This window comes from Cydia pomonella, chromosome 1 (assembly GCF_033807575.1).
Source record: "Cydia pomonella isolate Wapato2018A chromosome 1, ilCydPomo1, whole genome shotgun sequence".
In the NCBI taxonomy this organism is placed as follows: Eukaryota; Metazoa; Arthropoda; class Insecta; order Lepidoptera; family Tortricidae; genus Cydia; species Cydia pomonella.
In genome coordinates, this window is record NC_084703.1 from 904,669 (window position 1) to 926,395 (window position 21,727).

The 21,727-nt window shown below is 37.0% G+C and overlaps 2 protein-coding genes and 1 long non-coding RNA gene across 3 annotated transcripts in view; 2 read left to right on the forward strand and 1 right to left on the reverse strand.

The window, feature by feature from the left end:
- Window positions 1-13,815, forward strand: part of LOC133526474 (uncharacterized) — a 172,682-nt gene extending 158,867 nt beyond the window's left edge. Inside the window, exon 2 of the long non-coding RNA XR_009800732.1 lies at window positions 10,362-13,815. This is a non-coding gene — a long non-coding RNA (uncharacterized LOC133526474). The remainder of the gene's footprint in view (window positions 1-10,361) is intronic.
- The window catches only part of LOC133526076 (importin-7), a 72,134-nt gene extending 58,319 nt beyond the window's left edge, over window positions 1-13,815 (forward strand). Inside the window, exon 15 of the mRNA XM_061862533.1 lies at window positions 1,519-13,815. Coding sequence (XP_061718517.1) covers window positions 1,519-1,574 — 56 coding nt within the window. The 3' untranslated portion in view covers window positions 1,575-13,815. The remainder of the gene's footprint in view (window positions 1-1,518) is intronic.
- A 3,640-nt stretch (window positions 13,816-17,455) lies between these two features.
- Window positions 17,456-21,641, reverse strand: LOC133526384 (uncharacterized). The gene is made up of 2 exons (XM_061862995.1): window positions 21,512-21,641; window positions 17,456-21,213 (listed from the first exon to the last, which is right to left on the reverse strand). The coding sequence occupies exon 2, from the start codon at window positions 21,205-21,207 to the stop codon at window positions 20,710-20,712; it is 498 nt and encodes a 165-aa protein (XP_061718979.1). The 5' UTR covers window positions 21,208-21,213; window positions 21,512-21,641; the 3' UTR covers window positions 17,456-20,709.
- Between the last annotated feature and the right edge of the window lie 86 nt (window positions 21,642-21,727).

A 21,727-nucleotide genomic window follows, 5' to 3' on the forward strand; every position in this document is an offset into this window, starting at 1 on the left:
GGCTACCTACAGGACAGGCTTTGCCTAGTGTAGGAACCATGTAGAATTTAGTCCTTGTTTATGTTATTCGAGTACCTGCTTATCTCTTATGCCTAATATTTATGCCCATTATCAAACCATGTACTGAAATATATAAATACTTTACTTATGTAAGTGCGAAAGTGACAGGCATACTGACAAGCAGGGCAACCCCGAAATAGCCCAATTTTTTTTAATTAGTTTATGCTCATTACGTAGAACTGAATCATGTATTTAGGTAACAACTTCGTATTATTAGATTGACCCCTGAAAACTGAAATAATAAGAACGTAATTATACCGGTATTTTTTGTATGAAGGAAAAACCGGTTTCGAGCATTGCTGACAAGGGATAAAAATGTGACCATGGTACAGCCGCAGGTTGTCAATATTTTCACATTTTTGGTTGAAGTAATCAACCAACTTTTGAAATGTGCCGCCACAATTGGTTTGACATACTACAGTTCCTCGCTCTTTTTCACTATTTACAGAACTTCAGAATTTATCACCAAATATGTATGATAATGATAATTGTTGGCGCGGGTTCTTGCAAAATGATGTAGTCGACACGATTTGGATTTTTAACAATATTTTAATGATCGGAGTGATTAAATACAAGAATTTCGAATGAGAATAATGTATTGACGCGCGACCCAGTGATGCGTGGTATCGGCGTCGTAGCGGATCGGAGAATGATGGCTGCCGCCGGCCGCGGCACTGCGTAGATGAAGCGTGTATGTGTGCGCGGTGCGCGCACGCACACATGGATGGCGCGTTAACGATAATGTTTCAGTAAATGAATAAATGCGAAATGCCAAATGCGTCTGACGTGTAGTAAGGTTCTGGACACAGCCAACCATTTAAAGGAGAATAAGGGTTTATACTGCACATTTCCCTTGTTTTTGCTAATACCGGGATCGCGGTGTTGCATTTAAAATACCGGTATTGAAAAATACCTTAATAAAGACGGGATCCCGGTTTTGCAGTTAAAATACCGGTATTGAAAAATGCGTTAGTAAAGACGGGATCCCGGTATTGAATTTAAAAATTACGGTATTGTGAAATGCGTTAATAAAGACGGGATCCCGGTATTGAAAAATGCGTTAAAAAAGACGGGATGCCAGTATTGGAGGCAGGGATTGGAAACCGGTATTTTTTGTATGGGAACGACAACGGTATATTTTCGTTCTTTATTAATTATTTGATTTTTAATTAGGCAATCTAATAATACGAAGTCGTTATCTAAAACACAACTGAGCCCTACATTTGGAGTATAAAATAAACGGATATATTAAAAAATTAACCCGACACCGAAACCGAAATATTTTGCAAAAATTTCGAAATATATAAATATTATTTCGAAATTTTTGCAAAAAACCGGTTCCGATCCCTGATTGGAAGCCCTAATCCTCACCTAATGGCACTGAATCATGGAATACTCTTTTCGGAAGCTGTATTTTGTTTTCATTCAGTTATTAACATAATGTTTTTGTATTTTCAGGTTACTCATTCACAGTACCCGCTCAAGTCCCAACGAAATTCAAGTTCGGATCGTAATCACACAACAGTGCTTCACATACACGAACACAGACAATTATCGTACGTGCGTTAAAACTTATTTATTATCAAAAATGTCGCGTATGGAGAGGAGCCAAGCGTTTAAAACGCATGTTATGTATTGTTAGCATTGAAAATGGAATTTTTCGATAGATTACATAATGTATTTTTATATATCTGTTACGAAAAACCCCGATCACGAGTAACGAATGACTTGCGCTTATAAAGGAGTAGATTAGTTTGCTTGGTGAATCATAGTTGTATATTTTAACAGATATTTTGATCCTTCGTTAATAGTAATTAACTTATCAATGCCTACTTTAAAAAAGGTTTTTAAATTTCATAATTAAGATTTACATTTCTGCTAGTATGTGTACTACAGATACAAAATGTGACGTTCTCAAGCAAAAGGTACCGTAAGGATGAAATTTGCACGAATAACCTGTTAGAGCGTCTTGTCGAAAGCGACAATGTGGTACCTTCTGCTTGAGAACGACACAAATTTTAAATAAAATTTTAAAAATCTGAAAATTCATCCTTGTATTCGTAGCGATGTCCATTTTTTTTTCGCTACATACATGGCAAAATACTCTATTTGTTAAGTTAACTCAAATCATGAATTAAACAGCAAAGGTTCATGAATGTTTTCATTTCCATGGTGCAGGCACTGCGCACGTTTTTAATAGTTATTTACGATACAAGTGAAGAAAATAGGAAGTTCGCAACGAGTATTTAAATGGACACGAGTTGCGAACTACCTATTCGTACGTGTATCGTACAACGTTTTACATGTACTTTTGCATTTAGGTATAGAAGTAACATCGCCGTGAAGGCCCGGCCTAGAAATTTGCGGCTAACGCATATATGCGGTATTGGCGGTCGATGTATGGAGACGATATAATATAAAGAGATCAACTTGTTTTGAGCAACGATTCATTTATTTTGTGAATGGTTCAACTCTTTGTACTACGTTATATTAAGTATATGATCCATTATGGCTGGAGCTTATAACTGCCATAATAATGTATGATTGGTTATTTTCAATACGACCGTAACTATGGCAACGTGTGACAAAAGTTGATTCACCCATATCAAAGATATATTGATTGAGATGTGTAAAATCTAAGACAATTTCGTGCTTCGAATTTGACAGGTAAACAAGATGGCGCTGTACAGCTCCACACATTTTGCGGTAACTGACTGGAAAAGTTGACGTTTGACAATTTGACCGCGAAACATGGCGCAGTACAGCGCCATCTGTTTTCGATGTTAAACTAAGGGGCGCAGTTTTTTCTTAATATAATAATAATAATTCAGCCTATACGTCCCACTGCTGGGCACAGGCCTCCTCTCATGCGAGAGGGCTCGGGCTATAGTCCCCACGCTAGCCCAATGCGGATTGGGGACTTCACACACACCTTTGAATTTCTTCGCAGATGTATGCAGGTTTCCTCACGATGTTTTCCTTCACCGAAAAGCTAGTGGTAAATATCAAATGACATTTCGTACATAAGTTCCGAAAAACTCATTGGTACGAGCCAGGATTTGAACCCACGACCTCCGGATTGAAAGTCTGACGTCATATCCACTCGGCTACCACCGCTTTTTAGTTTTTTCTTAGTTTTACCTATATTACAATCAATCCTGTTTAATATAACATGACTGTCAAGATGAAGTGTAAGACACCTAACCGAGGCAAGGGTTTCACTTCGGAATGAGAAACTCCTATCTTCGTTCTGGCCCTCTAAAAATTCACTGAAAAGTAACATAATTTTGACAAAGAGGGGTCATGTTTTCACTAAATAACCATCGGCAAATTTGTATGGGCACTGTCCCCACCCACCAACAGAAACGAAACATGTCTCATTCAATAGGTCTTGGCAACCTGATGATTTGTTACTATGACGAGGATCGCCTGCAACTTTCAATGAAATGAGCGAAAAATATATAAAAACAAAATACAGTTTTCCAAGAAAACCCCATGCATAGGGCGATCCTCGTCATAGTAACAAATCATCAGATTGCCAAGATCTATTGAATGAGACATGTTTTGTTTCTGTTGGTGGGTGGGGACATTTCTGCCCATGGTCCTTTGTCTCAGTTAAACGTTTTGAATGAATTTTTACTATGCGTTGACAGTTGGTCAGCGTCTCGTTTAGGTTAATTCCAGTGACTAGTTATAAGAAACCACGTCTAATCGTCTGTGTTCGTTGTTACAATCGTTGATTTTATTTATTGGTTAATCGCTTAACGCGTTTATATTTGTACTGTCTACAGGTACAGTCAATGTATTAAATATAGATACGGACAAGCTGCCAAAAATAATGTATACACTACCTTAATATGTGGGCAATGAAAACGTGTATACATATTTTTGGCATTTGGTTCGCATCGATATTTTCGGACGTAACAGTACATGCGCAAAGGCGGAACAATCTAAAGACTTATCCTTCCGCAGCCCGGAGGCCTATACAAAGGTCGCCCGGTTCGTTGAATTGACAAATAAAAATTATGAATCCACACAAAATATAAAAAAAACCTTTATAATTTGTATTCGAACACCGAGCAATTCCAATTATTTAGTCATTAATGTCTACTTTTGTTAGCGATTTACTTGACTTTTTCTAAAAATCTTAGTCTAAATATGTGCGCCAGAAAGCACAAGTGTTATTTTAAACGTCATCTATGAAAATATGACGTTTACCAAAGATTTGAGTAAGATGTGTAAAATCTAAGACAATTTCGTGCTTCGAATTTGACAGGTACACGATACATTTTGCGGTAACTGACTGTGAAAAGTTGACGTTTGACAATTTGACCGCAAAACATATGGCGCAGTACAGCGCCATCTGTTTTCGATGTCAAACTAAGGCGCACGTTTTTTTCTTAGACTTTACCTCTCTATTACAATCAATTCTCTTTGCGTTTACTTAACACTAACGCTGTCTGGGCTATCAAAATCGTTGCTAACTTAGCTTGGTTGGACTTTGCTATTCGAAAATAATATACATGCACTATAATGTAATATTTAACCCTTAGAATGCCACGGTTATCGTGCGCGACGTGTCATAGTGAACCTTATCGGGAAGTACTAAGGTCGATATTGGGCTGAAGCCACGTGGGCGGTCAACGGGTTAAATGAAACACTCATAATATTAAGTAAAACATAGAATAGGGTTGTTTCCAATTTTTTGAAACGCTCGTATTACGTTATATATTAAGTAAAAGTTGCCCTAAAATTCAACTTTTATACTAAAAACGGCTTTAAATATGTTAAATGAACGAAATATATTTTGACAGATGCTTTCGCGCCCAAAACGCTCTTTGAAAATTGTGTGACGTCACAGTTTACGGTTTGACACATAACTACATACGTAGATGATACTAACTGTCAACTGACATTTGTCATTTGTTGTTTATCGCCTAACTGTCAACAGTGTCAATCCGAGAGTTGTGACGTCATCAGAATCTTCAAAGACGTTTCGAGTTTGGTCACGTGACGTGTGCCAAAAGATATTTTAAATTCAATATTTACAAAAATATGGTTATTACAGGTCCCCTAAAAGTAGTTTAACATGTTCTTATAATCCAAAAGAATTTATTGGGATACAATTCTGCCCTAAGATTTGTAGATGGAAACAACCCTATTGTCCCCCTTAGTCCAATGAACGAAGAAATCTAATAACAAGTTTATTTTGAAATGAATTTCTATGCTATTTTTTTATCCTCAAAACGAAAGTGGAGGGCCCTCGCTAAATCACCTTTTCATACACACGTAAACCTCATTTTCCTCTCTGAATATTAATATTATTCAAAATATTTAGACAGAATTTGTTGTATACCAACCACAGGTATGCCTTTACGTTTTTTTTTTTCGAATTTATGATTATTATACGAGTTGGGAGCATTTGAAAATATGTATGAAATTTTCGTTTTTGGGAGAATCAACTTTTTTAGTTGCCATGGTTACGATTAGTTGTCCAGGGGACAAAAGTTCATTGAAATACTGATTTTATGGTACTTAAATGTATCAAACTTGCGTTTTTGTGGTCGTTATAACCAATGTCCATAATGGGCCCCCTACTAAGCATGTTAATAGATCGGCATACAACGTCTCTTCAAACAAACTGTGCCACTGTTGTCCCTTGGACAACGGGACAGGATAACAAAACAAAAAAAGTTGATTCACCCTTTTAATTTATACAATAATCAAAAAAATTTAAAAAGTCAAACGTCCCTATGGTTAATTTACGTCAAATTGTGTTAAAATATTTTCGATATTGTCAATATTCGGAGAGGAAAACGGGGACTACGTTTGTATGAAGACGCGGCCGTCTTCTTTCCTCTTAAACGTGATTTCGAGTCAGCCTTCCTATTGTGGATGCAATGTTTCCTAATATAAAACTAACCGGCCATACATAATGGTGCTTTAAACTAATTATTTAATATAAGAATAATTTGTCGTCCGTCAATGGAAGGATATACTGAAGTTATTATAGCAAAGAGACCCAGGTATCTTCGTAAATTGGATTATATACTGTCGACAACATTATTTTTTATATACAACTTAATGTTGGTTGAACTGTGCACATATTTGAGGCTAGAAATCACATATATTGAAAAAACACGATATACTTAGCATGCTAAAATTATTTATGTACGTTGGAACATTTAAAACGGGTGACTTTGTGAGCCTTTTGTGTTCAAAGTGACCCGTTTTCTTTGTAGGTGTACAATGAGTCGAGTACATTTTTGTTTTTATGCGTATATTTAAGTGTAAGTGTTTATACGAATGGTATATTTTTGTTTTGAACTGTCACTTGTAGTTTGCCCGCGTTTATATCACTAAAAGTGCATACTTTTGAAAGTTTTTACGTGTTGTGGTATATGACTACAATATTAAATATCAGGGTGCGTAGACACCAATGCCAATCGTTTAGGGTCCGTAGCGTAGTTATCTCTCTCTATCACTCTTAGTGCGACAGAGACAGTTGCTAGACCACGGGCCAGGAGCATATTTCGTCAGTCCGCGCCAACCGGCTGATACTGTTTTCAATTAAAAAAACCTTCAGCATTAAAATATTCCCTGCTATAGTAAAAAAACATATTATACATTCGCTATTTCGTTGTAGTCATTTTTCGATAAAGTAATTGATATATTTACGACCTTATAGAATAAGCTAGCGCAAAAGCATATTTACTACGCGCGAAGTATCGCGATTAGCGCGGGTTTCAAGAAGGAAGCAAGCGACGTATGTGTAGATTTTATTGAACGATGCGTCACCTGAGGAAAGGGGACTGCCGTTGTTCCATACAAACATGGCCCCCATTTTCCTCTTTGGATATAATTTTATGTATATTAACAATAGCTATGCCCCTACGAATTTTTAAATGATCCTTACTCTTATAATAATTTAGTACCTGGGCGACCGAGCTTTGCTCGGTTATAACTATTTATTGTAATATGGTGGTGTATAGGTGATGATCTTAACTACATTTTTTTTACTAAATTAAACTTGTCTAAAACAATAGAAATTAAAAAAATATATATAAACTTGAACATATAAAAAAAAAAAAACAAAAGTTAGTCACCGGGCAAGATTCGAACCCTCGTTTAGCAGTCCGCGTCTTAACCCGCTGGACCAGACGGACAGTGGCCGGCTACACGAAATTAGCGACCATTTTCTGCGTCGAAAGAAAAACGCATGAAAACTTGAAAACACGCCGTTTCCCAAACATAAGACTAATCTAGATAGATTGTATGCCCCCAAAAACCCCCATATACCAAATTTCAGCGAAATCGTTAGAGCCGTTTCCGAGATCACAGATATATATATATATACAAGAATTGCTCGTTTAAAGGTATAAGATAAAAATCAAACGTATGAACGGAGTTGTGATTGATATACAACGAATTGTACCAAAATATTTTCAATAATTTTGATATCCAGATAGGAAAACGAGGGCTATGTTTGTATGATAAGCGATTTTGGTCCTAAGCAACTTCCATATTGATGGTCTCTGTGACGAGGGACAAAATGGTGCTGAAGTTAAATTATTTGACTGTATGTCGATTGAACAGCGAATGGAGCAATTGTCCACTTTTATTGCAGTTAACTGTTGGGCGGAGATTTTATTTTATTTATTTTTAGTTTTTAGTTTTTTCTTTTTTTTTTTTTGACAATTGCGATCATTTGCTAATCATTCGTAAATACAGTTCAATATTTCTTAACCCTTTACCAGGCTAAGGGATATATATTTCCCACATGCGGCTCTTCAAACATGTGTTCTATTTTCGATGAGTAAAACTGACATTCGAATGTCATTTTTGAACTGTCAGCCTGGTAAAGGGTTAACGCATTCACGGCCGACGTTTTCCCGTTCTACCGTTTTCCCGCTTTGTAGAGAGCGACTACGAACAGAGCGCCCGCCGAGCGGGTTGCCGGCAATCAATGTGCTTAAATAGAGGATTTCGGAATAGGTACCTAAAGTATTCAGTATTGGTGTCAGCTATAGCAGATTGTTTGGGCGGTGTTTTAATTTATTTTTTCGTTTATTATTTATTATTATTTTTTAGCTGACACGCTTACCCAGGAATGTCTTTAGTCTTAACACTAGAGTCATTAAGGATTAATAACATATTCGAAACCTCAATTTTAATATTATGATGTGTCCGCAACGGCAAAGTGGGTGCCAGCTTGAATATTAAATGTTCTGTGGTCAAATATTCCGAAATAAGTAATTTTTAAACTGAAGCCTGGCCGGTAATATATGATCACGCGCCATATTGCGGAATCTCATTGGAACTAAATTTTTCATACTAAACTGAACTGTCACCCTATACATGCGAATAACAGCGCCCTCTTGACAATGATCATATACACCGTGTTTTTTTTTTATTTGCGTTAATTTCGAGGGTGCATTCCTGAGCTTAAATTAAGTAACTTTCTCAAAGACACCGATATTCTAATTAACTCCATTTCGGAGATAATCAATCATTAATTTTTATCTTATAAGGCCCTTACGAGCGTGTACACATGCCTTAGGGCCTGTTTACTTATTGATTAGTGTTTAGTGCGAGTTCATACATTTGCTACTAAACGTAAGTACTATCTCGGACGATCGACGTTCGAAATGACATTGATATGTCACAGTTTTCAATTGTTTGGTTGAGTTAAATGTAATGCCCGTGTTACAACAACGCTATATGCAACATTTAGTTACTTATTATTTAAAAAAAATATAAAAAAAAAAAACAAAAAAAATTTTTTTTTAAATTATCCATGCCATTTAGTTTTCTTAAACGTACTTACCGATACCCCAAAGTTAACGAAATTCAATAAAAACACGGTGTATTTATGGTAAAACCTTACGCTTGCCATGAATAGACAACGCAGCGGGCATGATTTATTTTAACAACTTGATAATGTACACAGTATAAAGTCGAATATAGCGATCTCTATATATGAATAGCGTTTGTTAAGTAGGTGTCGAGTTTTGCTGATTACAGACAGCTATTATATTTATTTGTTTTATTTTATTTATTATATATTTTCGGTTGATTTTCGTCTGAAAACGCACTTGTTGCCTATCTCATGGATATATCCTAAATTTCGTACAGTGGTAACAAGATGAATCCAGTTGTGACCAGTTACATGAGATATTCATTTCATTATCATATTTTATGTCGAAATATATTGATTAGGAACTGTAAAACTGAATCTATCAATACTTTCTCGAATCGATAGAAAATCGGATTGTTGACAATTTTTTTTTGAATTAATTGAAATTTTTTATTCATTAATTTTAATTAAAAAGAAAAGTTTAATGTTTAGTGTTAGAATTTCGCGCCATTCTGACTGCAAGGTTGTGCATTTAGCCAGTTTTGACAACTTGTCTATTGCCGGCAGTTCACTTGGCTTTATAATTTGGCAAATATACGTGTTGCATCCCTTTTGTTTTGTATGTCAAAGGAAAGAGATGCAATACTAATATTTGTCGGTTGGCTGTATCCATGTGAAGTGCCAGCATGTGATCCTTCGATTAGATACGCGCGCGTGATACTGTGCATTATTTTAAATACTTTTGATTCATTTTAATTAATTTATTATGCATATTTACATCTAAAAAATAATAATTTAAACATCAAAATATTCAAATATTGCTATGGTAAAAACAACATTGTATACATTCGCAATTCATGTCAACATCCCTATTATGGAACGGTATTAGTACCTACATATACATTTGAGAGTGACTAATTCAATTAAACTTGAAGATATTACGATGTATTTTAATAAATGGGTCTTACTTGTACCAAATTAGGGCAGGCAAAAACTAGAAAGAATTTGAAAATAAATACGACGACTGTAGTGGTATTATAAAGCCTGAGACATTCATTTATAGGTCTGTGTCCTATAGATTGATTAAATCGTTTTGCACAGCCGTCGCGAAAACTGATTTGACTTATTGCACACTAACCTATTGTTGACGTGTTTTACGCTCAATTATTTATTGTATATTACCACTATAGATGTGTGTGTTTGTCTCATTCTGCTTGTGGTATTCATCCTTTGATTTTTGCGTAATATACATGACATAATTTTATGTAATATAATATGTATTTTGCACTTCGCGCGTAGCGAATAGCCGAAAACCTAAAAACGGATGTATTTGAAACCTTACGAATTAATATTAGCTTAGATGTCTTCCAAAGTCGTCTGGGTTATAAACACGCTTCAAAACACCATTACGCTTGTACGTTTGACAGGACTAAAGTCTAAAAAGTACATTTTCTGCCCTCCGGGCGGAAAGCGTCAACTTGGCTCCCGCTGCGATATTTTGATCGCAGCTATTTAAATGTAATGGTTGCGTAAATGCAACTGCTTTTGACATTGGGGTTAATGAGGCGGTCGAAACGCAAAAACGTTGGCCTTTTAGGCTGTGGCGTCGTTCGTGTACATTTGAGAGTGACTAATCAAATTAAACTTGAAGATATTACGATGTATTGTGATAAATGGGTCTTACTTGTACCAAATTAGGGCAGGCAAAAACTAGAAAGAATTTGAAAATAAATACGACGACTGTAGTGGTATTATAAAGCCTGAGACATTCATTTATAGGTCTGTGTCCTATAGATTGATTAAATCGTTTTGCACAGCCGTCGCGAAAACTGATTTGACTTATTGCACACTAACCTATTGTTGACGTGTCTTTCGCTCAATTATTTATTGTATATTACCACTATAGATGTGTGTGTTTGTCTCATCCTGCTTGTGGTATTCATCCTTTGATTTTTGCGTAATATACATGACATAATTTTATGTAATATAATATGTATTTTCTGTAATATACATGACATAATTTTGAGCCCACGAAAACTTTTACTTAAACTTAATACCCCCGCTACGCACTTCGCGCGTAGCGAATAGCCGAATTCCTAAAAACGGATGTATTTGAAACCTTACGAATTAATATTAGCTTAGATGTCTTCCAAAGTCGTCTGGGTTATAAATACGCTTCAAAACACCATTACGCTTGTACGTTTGACAGGACTAACGTCTAAAAAGTACATTTTCTGCCCTCCGGGCGGAAAGCGTCAACTTGGCTCCCGCTGCGATATTTTGATCGCAGCTATTTAAATGTAATGGTTGCGTAAATGCAACTGCTTTTGACATTGGGGTTAATGAGGCGGTCGAAACGCAAAAACGTTGGCCTTTTAGGCTGTGGCGTCGTTCGTGTACATTTGAGAGTGACTAATCAAATTAAACTTGAAGATATTACGATGTATTGTGATAAATGGGTCTTACTTGTACCAAATTAGGGCAGGCAAAAACTAGAAAGAATTTGAAAATAAATACGACGACTGTAGTGGTATTATAAAGCCTGAGACATTCATTTATAGGTCTGTGTCCTATAGATTGATTAAATCGTTTTGCACAGCCGTCGCGAAAACTGATTTGACTTATTGCACACTAACCTATTGTTGACGTGTCTTTCGCTCAATTATTTATTGTATATTACCACTATAGATGTGTGTGTTTGTCTCATCCTGCTTGTGGTATTCATCCTTTGATTTTTGCGTAATATACATGACATAATTTTATGTAATATAATATGTATTTTCTGTAATATACATGACATAATTTTGAGCCCACGAAAACTTTTACTTAAACTTAATACCCCCGCTACGCACTTCGCGCGTAGCGAATAGCCGAATTCCTAAAAACGGATGTATTTGAAACCTTACGAATTAATATTAGCTTAGATGTCTTCCAAAGTCGTCTGGGTTATAAATACGCTTCAAAACACCATTACGCTTGTACGTTTGACAGGACTAACGTCTAAAAAGTACATTTTCTGCCCTCCGGGCGGAAAGCGTCAACTTGGCTCCCGCTGCGATATTTTGATCGCAGCTATTTAAATGTAATGGTTGCGTAAATGCAACTGCTTTTGACATTGGGGTTAATGAGGCGGTCGAAACGCAAAAAACGTTGGCCTTTTAGGCTGTGGCGTCGTTCGTGTACATTTGAGAGTGACTAATCAAATTAAACTTGAAGATATTACGATGTATTGTGATAAATGGGTCTTACTTGTACCAAATTAGGGCAGGCAAAAACTAGAAAGAATTTGAAAATAAATACGACGACTGTAGTGGTATTATAAAGCCTGAGACATTCATTTATAGGTCTGTGTCCTATAGATTGATTAAATCGTTTTGCACAGCCGTCGCGAAAACTGATTTGACTTATTGCACACTAACCTATTGTTGACGTGTTTTACGCTCAATTATTTATTGTATATTACCACTATAGATGTGTGTGTTTGTCTCATTCTGCTTGTGGTATTCATCCTTTGATTTTTGCGTAATATACATGACATAATTTTATGTAATATAATATGTATTTTGCACTTCGCGCGTAGCGAATAGCCGAAAACCTAAAAACGGATGTATTTGAAACCTTACGAATTAATATTAGCTTAGATGTCTTCCAAAGTCGTCTGGGTTATAAATACGCTTCAAAACACTATTACGCTTGTACGTTTGACAGGACTAACGTCTAAAAAGTACATTTTCTGCCCTCTGGGCGGAAAGCGTCAACTTTGCTCCCGCTGCGCTAAACGAAGTTGCTGCTTTCCGTTGAGTAGAAAAATTGTATACGCTCTACGGGAAGAAACGTAGGATATTCCATCCCACGTGTTTACCACCCTCGCCTTCGGCTCAGGTGACAATTTTACACGCGGCACGCAATTTCCTACTTTTCCTCCCTTGGGACACAAATAACTATTGTTTAAAAAAAGGTGCACTATAACGTTTTAACGAAGTTAATGTTTATATAAATATGTGATGCAGCTCAAACTGTCGTTAGACCGCCGTGCGCCATTTTGTTAAGTCGAGCAGCCATCTTGTAATAATTCAAGATGGCGGCATTTGATGCGATAGCGGGAAACATTTGCCTAATATTTTGATCGCAGCTATTTAAATTATTGTAATGGTTGCGTAAATGCAACTGCTTTTGACATTGGGGTTAATGAGGCGGTCGAAACGACGCCAAAGCCTAAAAGGCCAACGTTCTTGGCAAGGCATCTTATAGATGCATGGATACGTGATAAGACTTGTGAAATGCGGGCGAAGCTCTATATTTTGTGATAACTATGGGCGAATCGGCCATGTCAATTTTTTATTGGTTTGGGAAAACTACCCAATGATTGGCACTATGTAATTTACATCTTTTTGTAAGTCACCACCGCTTAAGTAAAAAGGTGCCCACTAATGGTGGGCTGACGAGAATAGGGTAGTTTACCCTACTATCGACTTGTTTTTGACGTGCGTTTTACAGTGGTAAACGCATTAGTTTGTAACAATTATGTTTTGTATTTAACTTTTTTTTTAGTTTTGAGTGTCGTCAGTGTATAGTTCACTTTCGAAAGTATACATGAATTTTGAATTATGCAAGTATTAATGTAGGCGTCACAGCTATGAAATACAATTTATTTAAGCTCTTTTGAGCTATAAAGCTGTACAAATGAAAGTTTATAAAACTCCTAATAAAAAATGGGTAAGTATAAAGGCATAAAGGGAAACTGAACTATGCACTAGACCAGGTTGAGTCGTTAGGGCGTGGAGCTCTCGTGTCGCTTGCGGCGCGGGGATGCTGCAACATTGTAAATATCACGCGTATCGAACTATATAAATGTAAGAGATGTTTCACTTCATGTAAATAAATGTGATTCATAAGAATCTGTGTTTATTTTAAATCTACTTGATCCTCGAGTTTTGTCGTTCCGAGTGACCAAAGCTGATGTGCTCGAGTTTTGTTTAATAAATACTTATGTTAACGGCATCAATCACGGGACATTTAACAGAAAATTTGGAGTATTTTTGATATTTCACCGACACCTGTAAAATTTATACCGCTTTACGCTTTAAGTTGAATGTCCAATTCGTCCAAGATACTACAATTGGTTTCAATATTATTAACCAATTGGGTACTTGACACATGTTGAATATTATAACAAAATTTAGTTAAATGAATAGAAAATGAGCCGTCCATTATAAAAAAGTGGAATTTAAAAAATTATACGGAGATTATAAAAAAATACAAGGCTCCAGTCTAAAAAATAAATATTTCAGGGTCAAAAGGGCAATTTCCTTGATCTTCCATACATTTAGGACAGACTTATATAATGTGACGTCACATCATGTTATCATTTTGTTAGAGGCGTTTCAATCGTCGAGTGCCAGCGTCAGACTTTAACTCTCATTTCTGACCTTTGTGTTGCTTAAATGCCATGAGTCCTATATAGACATTTGATCCTCAGGAAAATCAACATCGTTTGACATTATTTACAAAAAACTGTCAAGTAGCCTATTAGAACTGGTTTTTTGCTCCAGTCATGGGATGTATGGCGCCATTCATTTTCAAACTAACAAATCTCAATGAAAAATTAAGCAGCTCTTTGGCTCTTGTTTATGGTAAAATGTTGCCAGCGATTAAAAACTGATGGTAAATACTTGTTTTACAGGATTTGTCTATACCACCCCATTACTGGAGCCTGTTCCATTTGTGGGGTGTTTACTATACCTTCCTAGAATACCAACAGAACGAGATGATCATTCGTTTAAAATCACGCACATATCAGATTAGATAAGCGTAACAACGCTTTTCATTTATTTCATGGCATAGTTCAGTGGTGGGCGGGGGAAAATAGTAAATCAGATAAAGAAATATTCAAAATTGCCAAGAAAAGGCACAACGCCACCCTAGACGTAAAAATAAACAAATATATTAAAGATAAAAACGACATACTTTTAACTGCAAATGCAGATATAAATAAACGATGGTATGAGTACTACGAATCACTGCTGAATGAGGAATTTCCGAGTGAACAACTCGTTCCTTTAGAACCAGTGCCGGGTCCCATAAATGATCCAACCATAGGTGAAGTACAGAAAGCAGTATCTCAAATGAAGAACAACAAGGCAGTTGGGCCAGACGAGATACCGGCAGAATTGTGGAAAACGCTGGGACCTCTGGGTATCGAATGGCTAACAAAGCTGTTCTGTCTCATTTTAAGAACATCAGAGATACCAGACTCATGGCGAAAAAGCCTCCTAGTGCCGTTCTACAAAAACAAGGGAGAAGTGACCCAGTGCGGAAACTATCGAGGAATAAAATTAACATCTCACACCCTAAAAATATGGGAGCGTGTACTCAACCAGAGAATACAATTATTAACATCCATATCACCAAACCAGTTCGGCTTTACTCCTTCCAAATCCACGACGGATGCAATACAGACAGTAAGAGTACTAATGGAAAAACACAGACTGAATAGAAAGAACCTTCATTTCATATTCATTGATTTAGAGAAGGCGTTTGACCGAGTGCCGAGGAGACTTGTGTGGCAAGCATTAAGAGCCCAAAATGTACCCGAGTATTACATCAAACTGATCGAAGATATGTACCAAGGGATCAAAACTCGGGTAAAAAGCCCAGCTGGTTTGAGTGACAGCTTTGAAGTCAACGTAGGAGTACACCAGGGATCGGCTTTGAGCCCGTTACTCTTTAACCTGGTCATGGACTATCTAACAAAAGATGTTCAAGCTCCTCTACCATGGAGTCTGCTATATGCGGATGATATTGCTTTAGTGGCCAATACGCCTACACAACTCCAGAAAGATCTATCGGATTGGATGACAGCCCTCGAAAAATACGGTCTCCGCGTCAGCAAGTCAAAAACTGAACACATGGAATGTCTGTACGATCCAAACCCAAATTATAGGACAGCTAATACCATTTACTACCCCGACGGAACACCTGTACCAAAAGTGACACAGTTTAAATACCTGGGCTCATTGATGACAGCAGACGCCGACATCGATGCAGACGTAGCGCATAGAGTAAACGTGGGGTGGCAAAAATGGAGAAGCTTAACAGGAATCATGTGTGACCCTCGAATGCCAATCAAAACTAAGGGAAAGGTATACAAGACTGCAATAAGACCTGCTTTACTGTACGGCGCTGAATGTTGGGCGGTCAAACAAAGTCATGAACAGAAAATTCATGTAAATGAAATGAAAATTTTGAGATGGTCGGGGGGTGTTACTAGACTAGATAAAATTAGAAACGAACATGTAAGAGGTAGTTTCAAGGTAGCCCCAATACCTGAAAAAATAACAGAAAGTCGGCTAAGATGGTACGGACACGTTATGCGAAGAGACGATGACAATGTGGTTCGTAAGGCGCTGGAATTGCCTGAAATAAAACGCGGTAGAGGGCGCCCGCCCGGCACCTGGTGGACAAACATGACCCGAACAATAAAGCATGCCAAGCTAGATATAAAGACAATCCAGGACAGAAGTGCCTGGCGTAAATTAATTAGGAGACCCGACCCCACCTAAAGTGGGAAAAGGCAAAGAAGAAGAAGAAGAGTTCAGTGGTGGGCAAAGTACGGCCCGTCGAAGGTTCTTTGAAATACTCATACTCATACTCATTTATTCATAAAGTTAGTTTACATGTCAAAATAAAACTAGATTAAAGTTTAAACTAACTTAAAAATAAAATTACAATAAAAATTAAAACAAAGCATTTAAAATTAAGATCAGAAATTAGACTCAGTATCAAAATATACATTAAAATCAATTAGTAACAGGATAATCAATAAGTAAAATTAAAAACAAAGCCAATTTATATGTGTATAAGTAGTACATGGCCCGTGAAATAATAAAAATGTATTAGTGCTGCAATTCTGGCCCTCCTCTGAGTTTTCCTAAACTTTCTGGCCCCTATGAAGAAGGTTGCCCACCACTGGCATAGTTACGTATTTGGGAATAAAATCATCATAAAGTTGTAGGATATAGCCTATATAGGAATTCATTAAGGGCTACTGGAGAGATGTTCTACAGCAACCCCAACTTCATTTGGCTTGTATTCCCAAACTATAGAGGTACAATTTTTTTCAGGTAAGTATAAATTCAGTACCAATGTAATAAATCGTCATATAATAAAAAATGTCAAATCGCTATGTCGGGTTGTAGGAGAGCATGACTTTATTTTTTTTCTACATACTACCGACCCGTACCGGCAACGCACGGGTTACACAAAACCTTAACAAATTATAAGTACACCTAAACTTTCCTCAAGAATCACTCATAGGGAGCGTGCATGAACTATAGAGATTTTTGGCGCGAGGCGTAAATGTGATGTTTTTTGTTCCGATGTAGCCCACAAGATGGCAGAACCTACTAGGCACAAGAAAACACGTGACGTGTACATGTACATGTTTATGGTTCCGATTCAGGCCACAAGATGGCAGACCCTCCAACGCGCACGGTCCCTATAAGCCTAAAAAGAAATAGTTGTAAGGAAAGCCAAACATTATGTTAAAATCTTTATTTCGAGTAAAACAACTAGTAAAATTTTGAAAATAAATATCACAAAATGGTAAGTAATATCTTAACGTGACTTAAATATTTGAGAATAAAAAAAACGAGGTATATGCATGCAAACATTGTCAAAGATAGCCATTTAAAATTGAGCTTGGTTTTAACAAGTCCAAACTCAATGACGTTGAGATCTCTTCTGATTATGACAATTTTAATATAACTATCTTTTCGTCCGATATGAGTGAGATGGTACAGTCAGCGTCAAATACTTTATAGCAACCAAAGTAGCCAAATAGTTCGGTACACCATATATTTAGTATGGTGTACCGAACTATTTGGCCACTTTGACTGCTGCAAAGTATTTGACGCTGACTGTACAAAAACATTACAAAAATCCAGTATGTAACATAAATTTTAGGTCCGAATTAGAATGAATTATTGCGGTTGCGGTTATTTTAACACGCCAAAAATCATTGCGATTTTATTATGCGGGCGAGTAAACTTTTACCCCTTATTCATAAAACTTTACAAGCCTGATTTAGTTAAATTATTTTTTATTCCTTTCTTGAAAATACATAAGTCAAAATGACAGATAAAGACAAACGATTCATAACTAATTCAGGCCTGTAACACGTTTATGAATAACGCCATTAGACTCTTAATCTAGTAATTATGTCCACGACTTTTTATATCATTTGTGACGTTATCTATGAAAAGGGACCTTATTGTCGATGGCGCTTCCGCCGTTATAATCGACGCTCCGATACATGTATAACGCTGCACGACGCAGTGCAGCGTAAGCGCCATCGACAATAAGGTCCCTTTTCATAGATAATACCACATTTTATGTTAGACTTATTTAAACAATTATTCCAATCGGAAACGTGATTTCTTGGTAATTCAAGATAACGCCAGAAACGCGAATTGTCGGTGTAAAAATAAATTCGCCCATGCATGTATGGCTGCCAATACAATTGTTTACTTATATTAGGTATTCGAATTGTTCCCATCACCATATTACAATCTAACTTAACCTACTTGAGAAATTCTAGACATATTAAGGAGAAATATTCAAAGATTTTAACCCTTTGAACGACAAGCCTATTCATAACGCGCCATCGTATATTACGTAAAATGTATTAAAGAAACCGTGCGCGTCTGAGAATGTCTGCGGTCAAAGGGTTAATTTTTTTAAAGTTGATAACAAGTTTCAGCGGCTCTACAGTTTGAAGGCTACGGCGACTGCTTACCACTAGTATTTTTAGGAACTAGTCTTTTGAGTGTAAACTCGATTCGTTTTTACGAGGCTGCGCTTACATATTTAACTCATGAACCTTATTTATGGTATTTGAAAACAGTTTGGTGACATTAGCCGGGTCCACACTGAGCAAGCATACTCGAGAGGCAATTTCCTCACGCACAAAACGGCCAGTGTAGACGCTCGTCAGTCAGCTCAGTGTGGACCCGGCTATTCACGCTCGCATGGTGTATTGCAATAGACAGCCGGCATCATGACGATGCGGCAATGGTACGATCCACTGAGACCATATAAAATAATTTATGTATAAATAGATACAGCACCACGAGTTACCAAGCTATAGCCAAAATATAAAAAAGTAAGGAGTATCTATCAACATTTCATGAGATTCAAATTAAGCTCATGAAAAGAAACTCATATAAAATAATGTATATGACAAAATAAACATACTCAACTCATGTAAAATTATGTATGTGCATATAATATATGAGTTTCTTCAGCATATTGGCCAGTTCTGGTATTCAAAAGGATCCTTTATAATCTTAAGCCCGTCACAGATGGAAGGATAATATACCAAGATATCTTATAGCAAAGCATCTTAAGATACCCTGCGATATATTTTGTCTCTCTCACAATGTAGGAGCTAGACAGACAGCGATATATATTTTGGTATTGTTGATGTGACTGAGGAAATTAGGAAGAAAACCATGATTGTTTACGCCGTGCAACATGCCATGCACCTAAAATGGCAACGGTCTGGCCACATATCTAGATATAATGACAAAAGATGGACGATACAAAATACGAAATGGAAGGGACCAGAAGGGAAAAGAACAAGGAGAAGACCGACCGAGCAGCAAAACTTGCAATATCGGACGGTATTCCATACTGTTGTCTACCAGTACACAGCGAAGTACTGGGTAAAGTCAGGAGGTGCAGGCAGGTTTGGAAGGAGTATTTTGATGAGCGATCACTTACTAAAGGAATCTGGTACAGAACAGTTCAATGTCAGCCTCCTCATGTCCCATGGTTTGACAAAAGGCTAAGCAGGAAACGGGTAGTAGCACTCCTCAGGCTTCGTTCCGGACATATTCCATCGAACAAATTCAAGCACCTTATGAAATTAGCTGTGTCACCAAACTGCCCAGAGTGTAACAAAGTAGAAGATGTCCACCATGTTTTGATGGAGTGTGACCGCAACGAAGCGCTGAGGAGTGATATGGCATGGCACAATTCTAATAACATGGGTAGTTGCAACATCTTCCTGGCATCGCCTTTATCAGATGATGTGCAATTTATATTTAAAAATAATGTAGTAGTAGAGGTGATTTTGTAGATTTCAATACAGGGGTGACATCGTCACGTGCGTGGCGAAACCCCATTCCTTAAAAATTGATTAAATAAAAAAAGACCTTATAAAAGGTGGGCTGATGAAGTCACCAAAATAGCTGGTAAGGATGGGATGGAGAAAGCTAAAGATAGAGAGAAGTGGAAGGGAATTGAGGAGGCTTTTACCCTAACAAGATCAGTGTAATAAAAAAAATAAAAAAACTAGTTAACTAACTAATATATACATACATATATATTAAGATTTTGTTTCTTAAATCACTAACAACACATTTGAAATGTAAAATTACATACATAAGCTATAATAATAATTATTGATGTGTGTGGTGAGAGTTATACTATAAGATATCTGTCAGCATCATTATGGCTAGTAATATATATTATCCTTCTGTGACGGACCTTACTCCTCCCCCTTTTTATCCATATCCTAAATAGCTAAACGTAGACATAGTACTTCAAACAATATTTTTTGTAGATTCTAACCACCATGTTGATTTATGCCCTATTGTGTTACCACCTGGTTCGAGTAAGAGTTATATAAGCTTCCTACGCATATCCAATATGAAAACATATAAACTGGGGCTTAGTTTTTCTGGCATAACCCAATTGAGAGCAATGATGATTGTAAATATCTAAAATTATTAAATAGTTATTCCCTGAAAGTAACCATAGCGGCACCTCCTTTGGTCCTGCAGCTGCCCAATCTTGGAAGACATCTCGTCCTCTCGGCACATGCCACAGAAGATGCTCGTAACCATGTGGAGTGGACTGCGGTAGTACAGGCTTGTGTCCTTCAGTGACTTGTTCTGTTTGTGGCAGCAGACGTGTATAAAAACTTCGGCCATCATCAGTAACATGATCAGAACTGCTGGAAAAACTGCCGCCAGCGGTATCAGAAGCAACCTCGGACTAAACACGTTAGAACCTCTGATGATATTCTCTTTTAACGCTTGGAATTTTTTCGTCTTACTCATATATCCCTTAGGAAACTTTATGATCTCGGTTGGAGGAACGGCCGCGCGCGGCCCGAGCACGACGGAAGACGACGATGGCGTCGGCTCGCCAGTCTCGTCATTAACGAGGTAAGTTATAATCTCGCCGGTTTCGTCGTCACAACAAAAATGCTTTTGCCTCGACATGGTCCTCTGAAAAAAAAAAACATCTAACTATATATATAACTGTTCTAACAATAAGTAATTGTGGGTTCGGGATCTAGAAAATTGGTTTTTTGCTCTCGGTTAACGTTAATGTAGTTAATTACATGTTATGCCGCTGCGTTGAGAAAAATACAAGGAAAATTTTGATCCAACAATGTTTGATTGGATTGCCTTTTTTGCTTTATAACTTTACTTTAATCATTTGTTATTAGATAAATACTTTTGGCACGCCGCAAAGCCCGCACTGATATTTATTATTTATGTGGATTCAGACTGGAATACATACCGTTATCCTCGTTATCCGTTAGATCTATTGTCAAAAATGCTTCAATTCAATTACAAAATGTCTCGGAGATGCGTTAAATTGTCTATGGGCTAGATTTCCTGTCATTAGGCAGCTTTATTTCAGTCTGTTCATTATCAAACATTATACGATCAACGTAGGACGCACCAATGGGTGAAGTATATAGTGAGTATTGTAATCTTTGGTTTGGACGCACTT

Excerpts from the sequence above, each read along its gene's own strand:
- LOC133526384 (XM_061862995.1), bottom strand. The coding sequence starts at position 21,207 with ATGTCGAGGCAAAAGCATTTTTGTTGTGACGACGAAACCGGCGAGATT.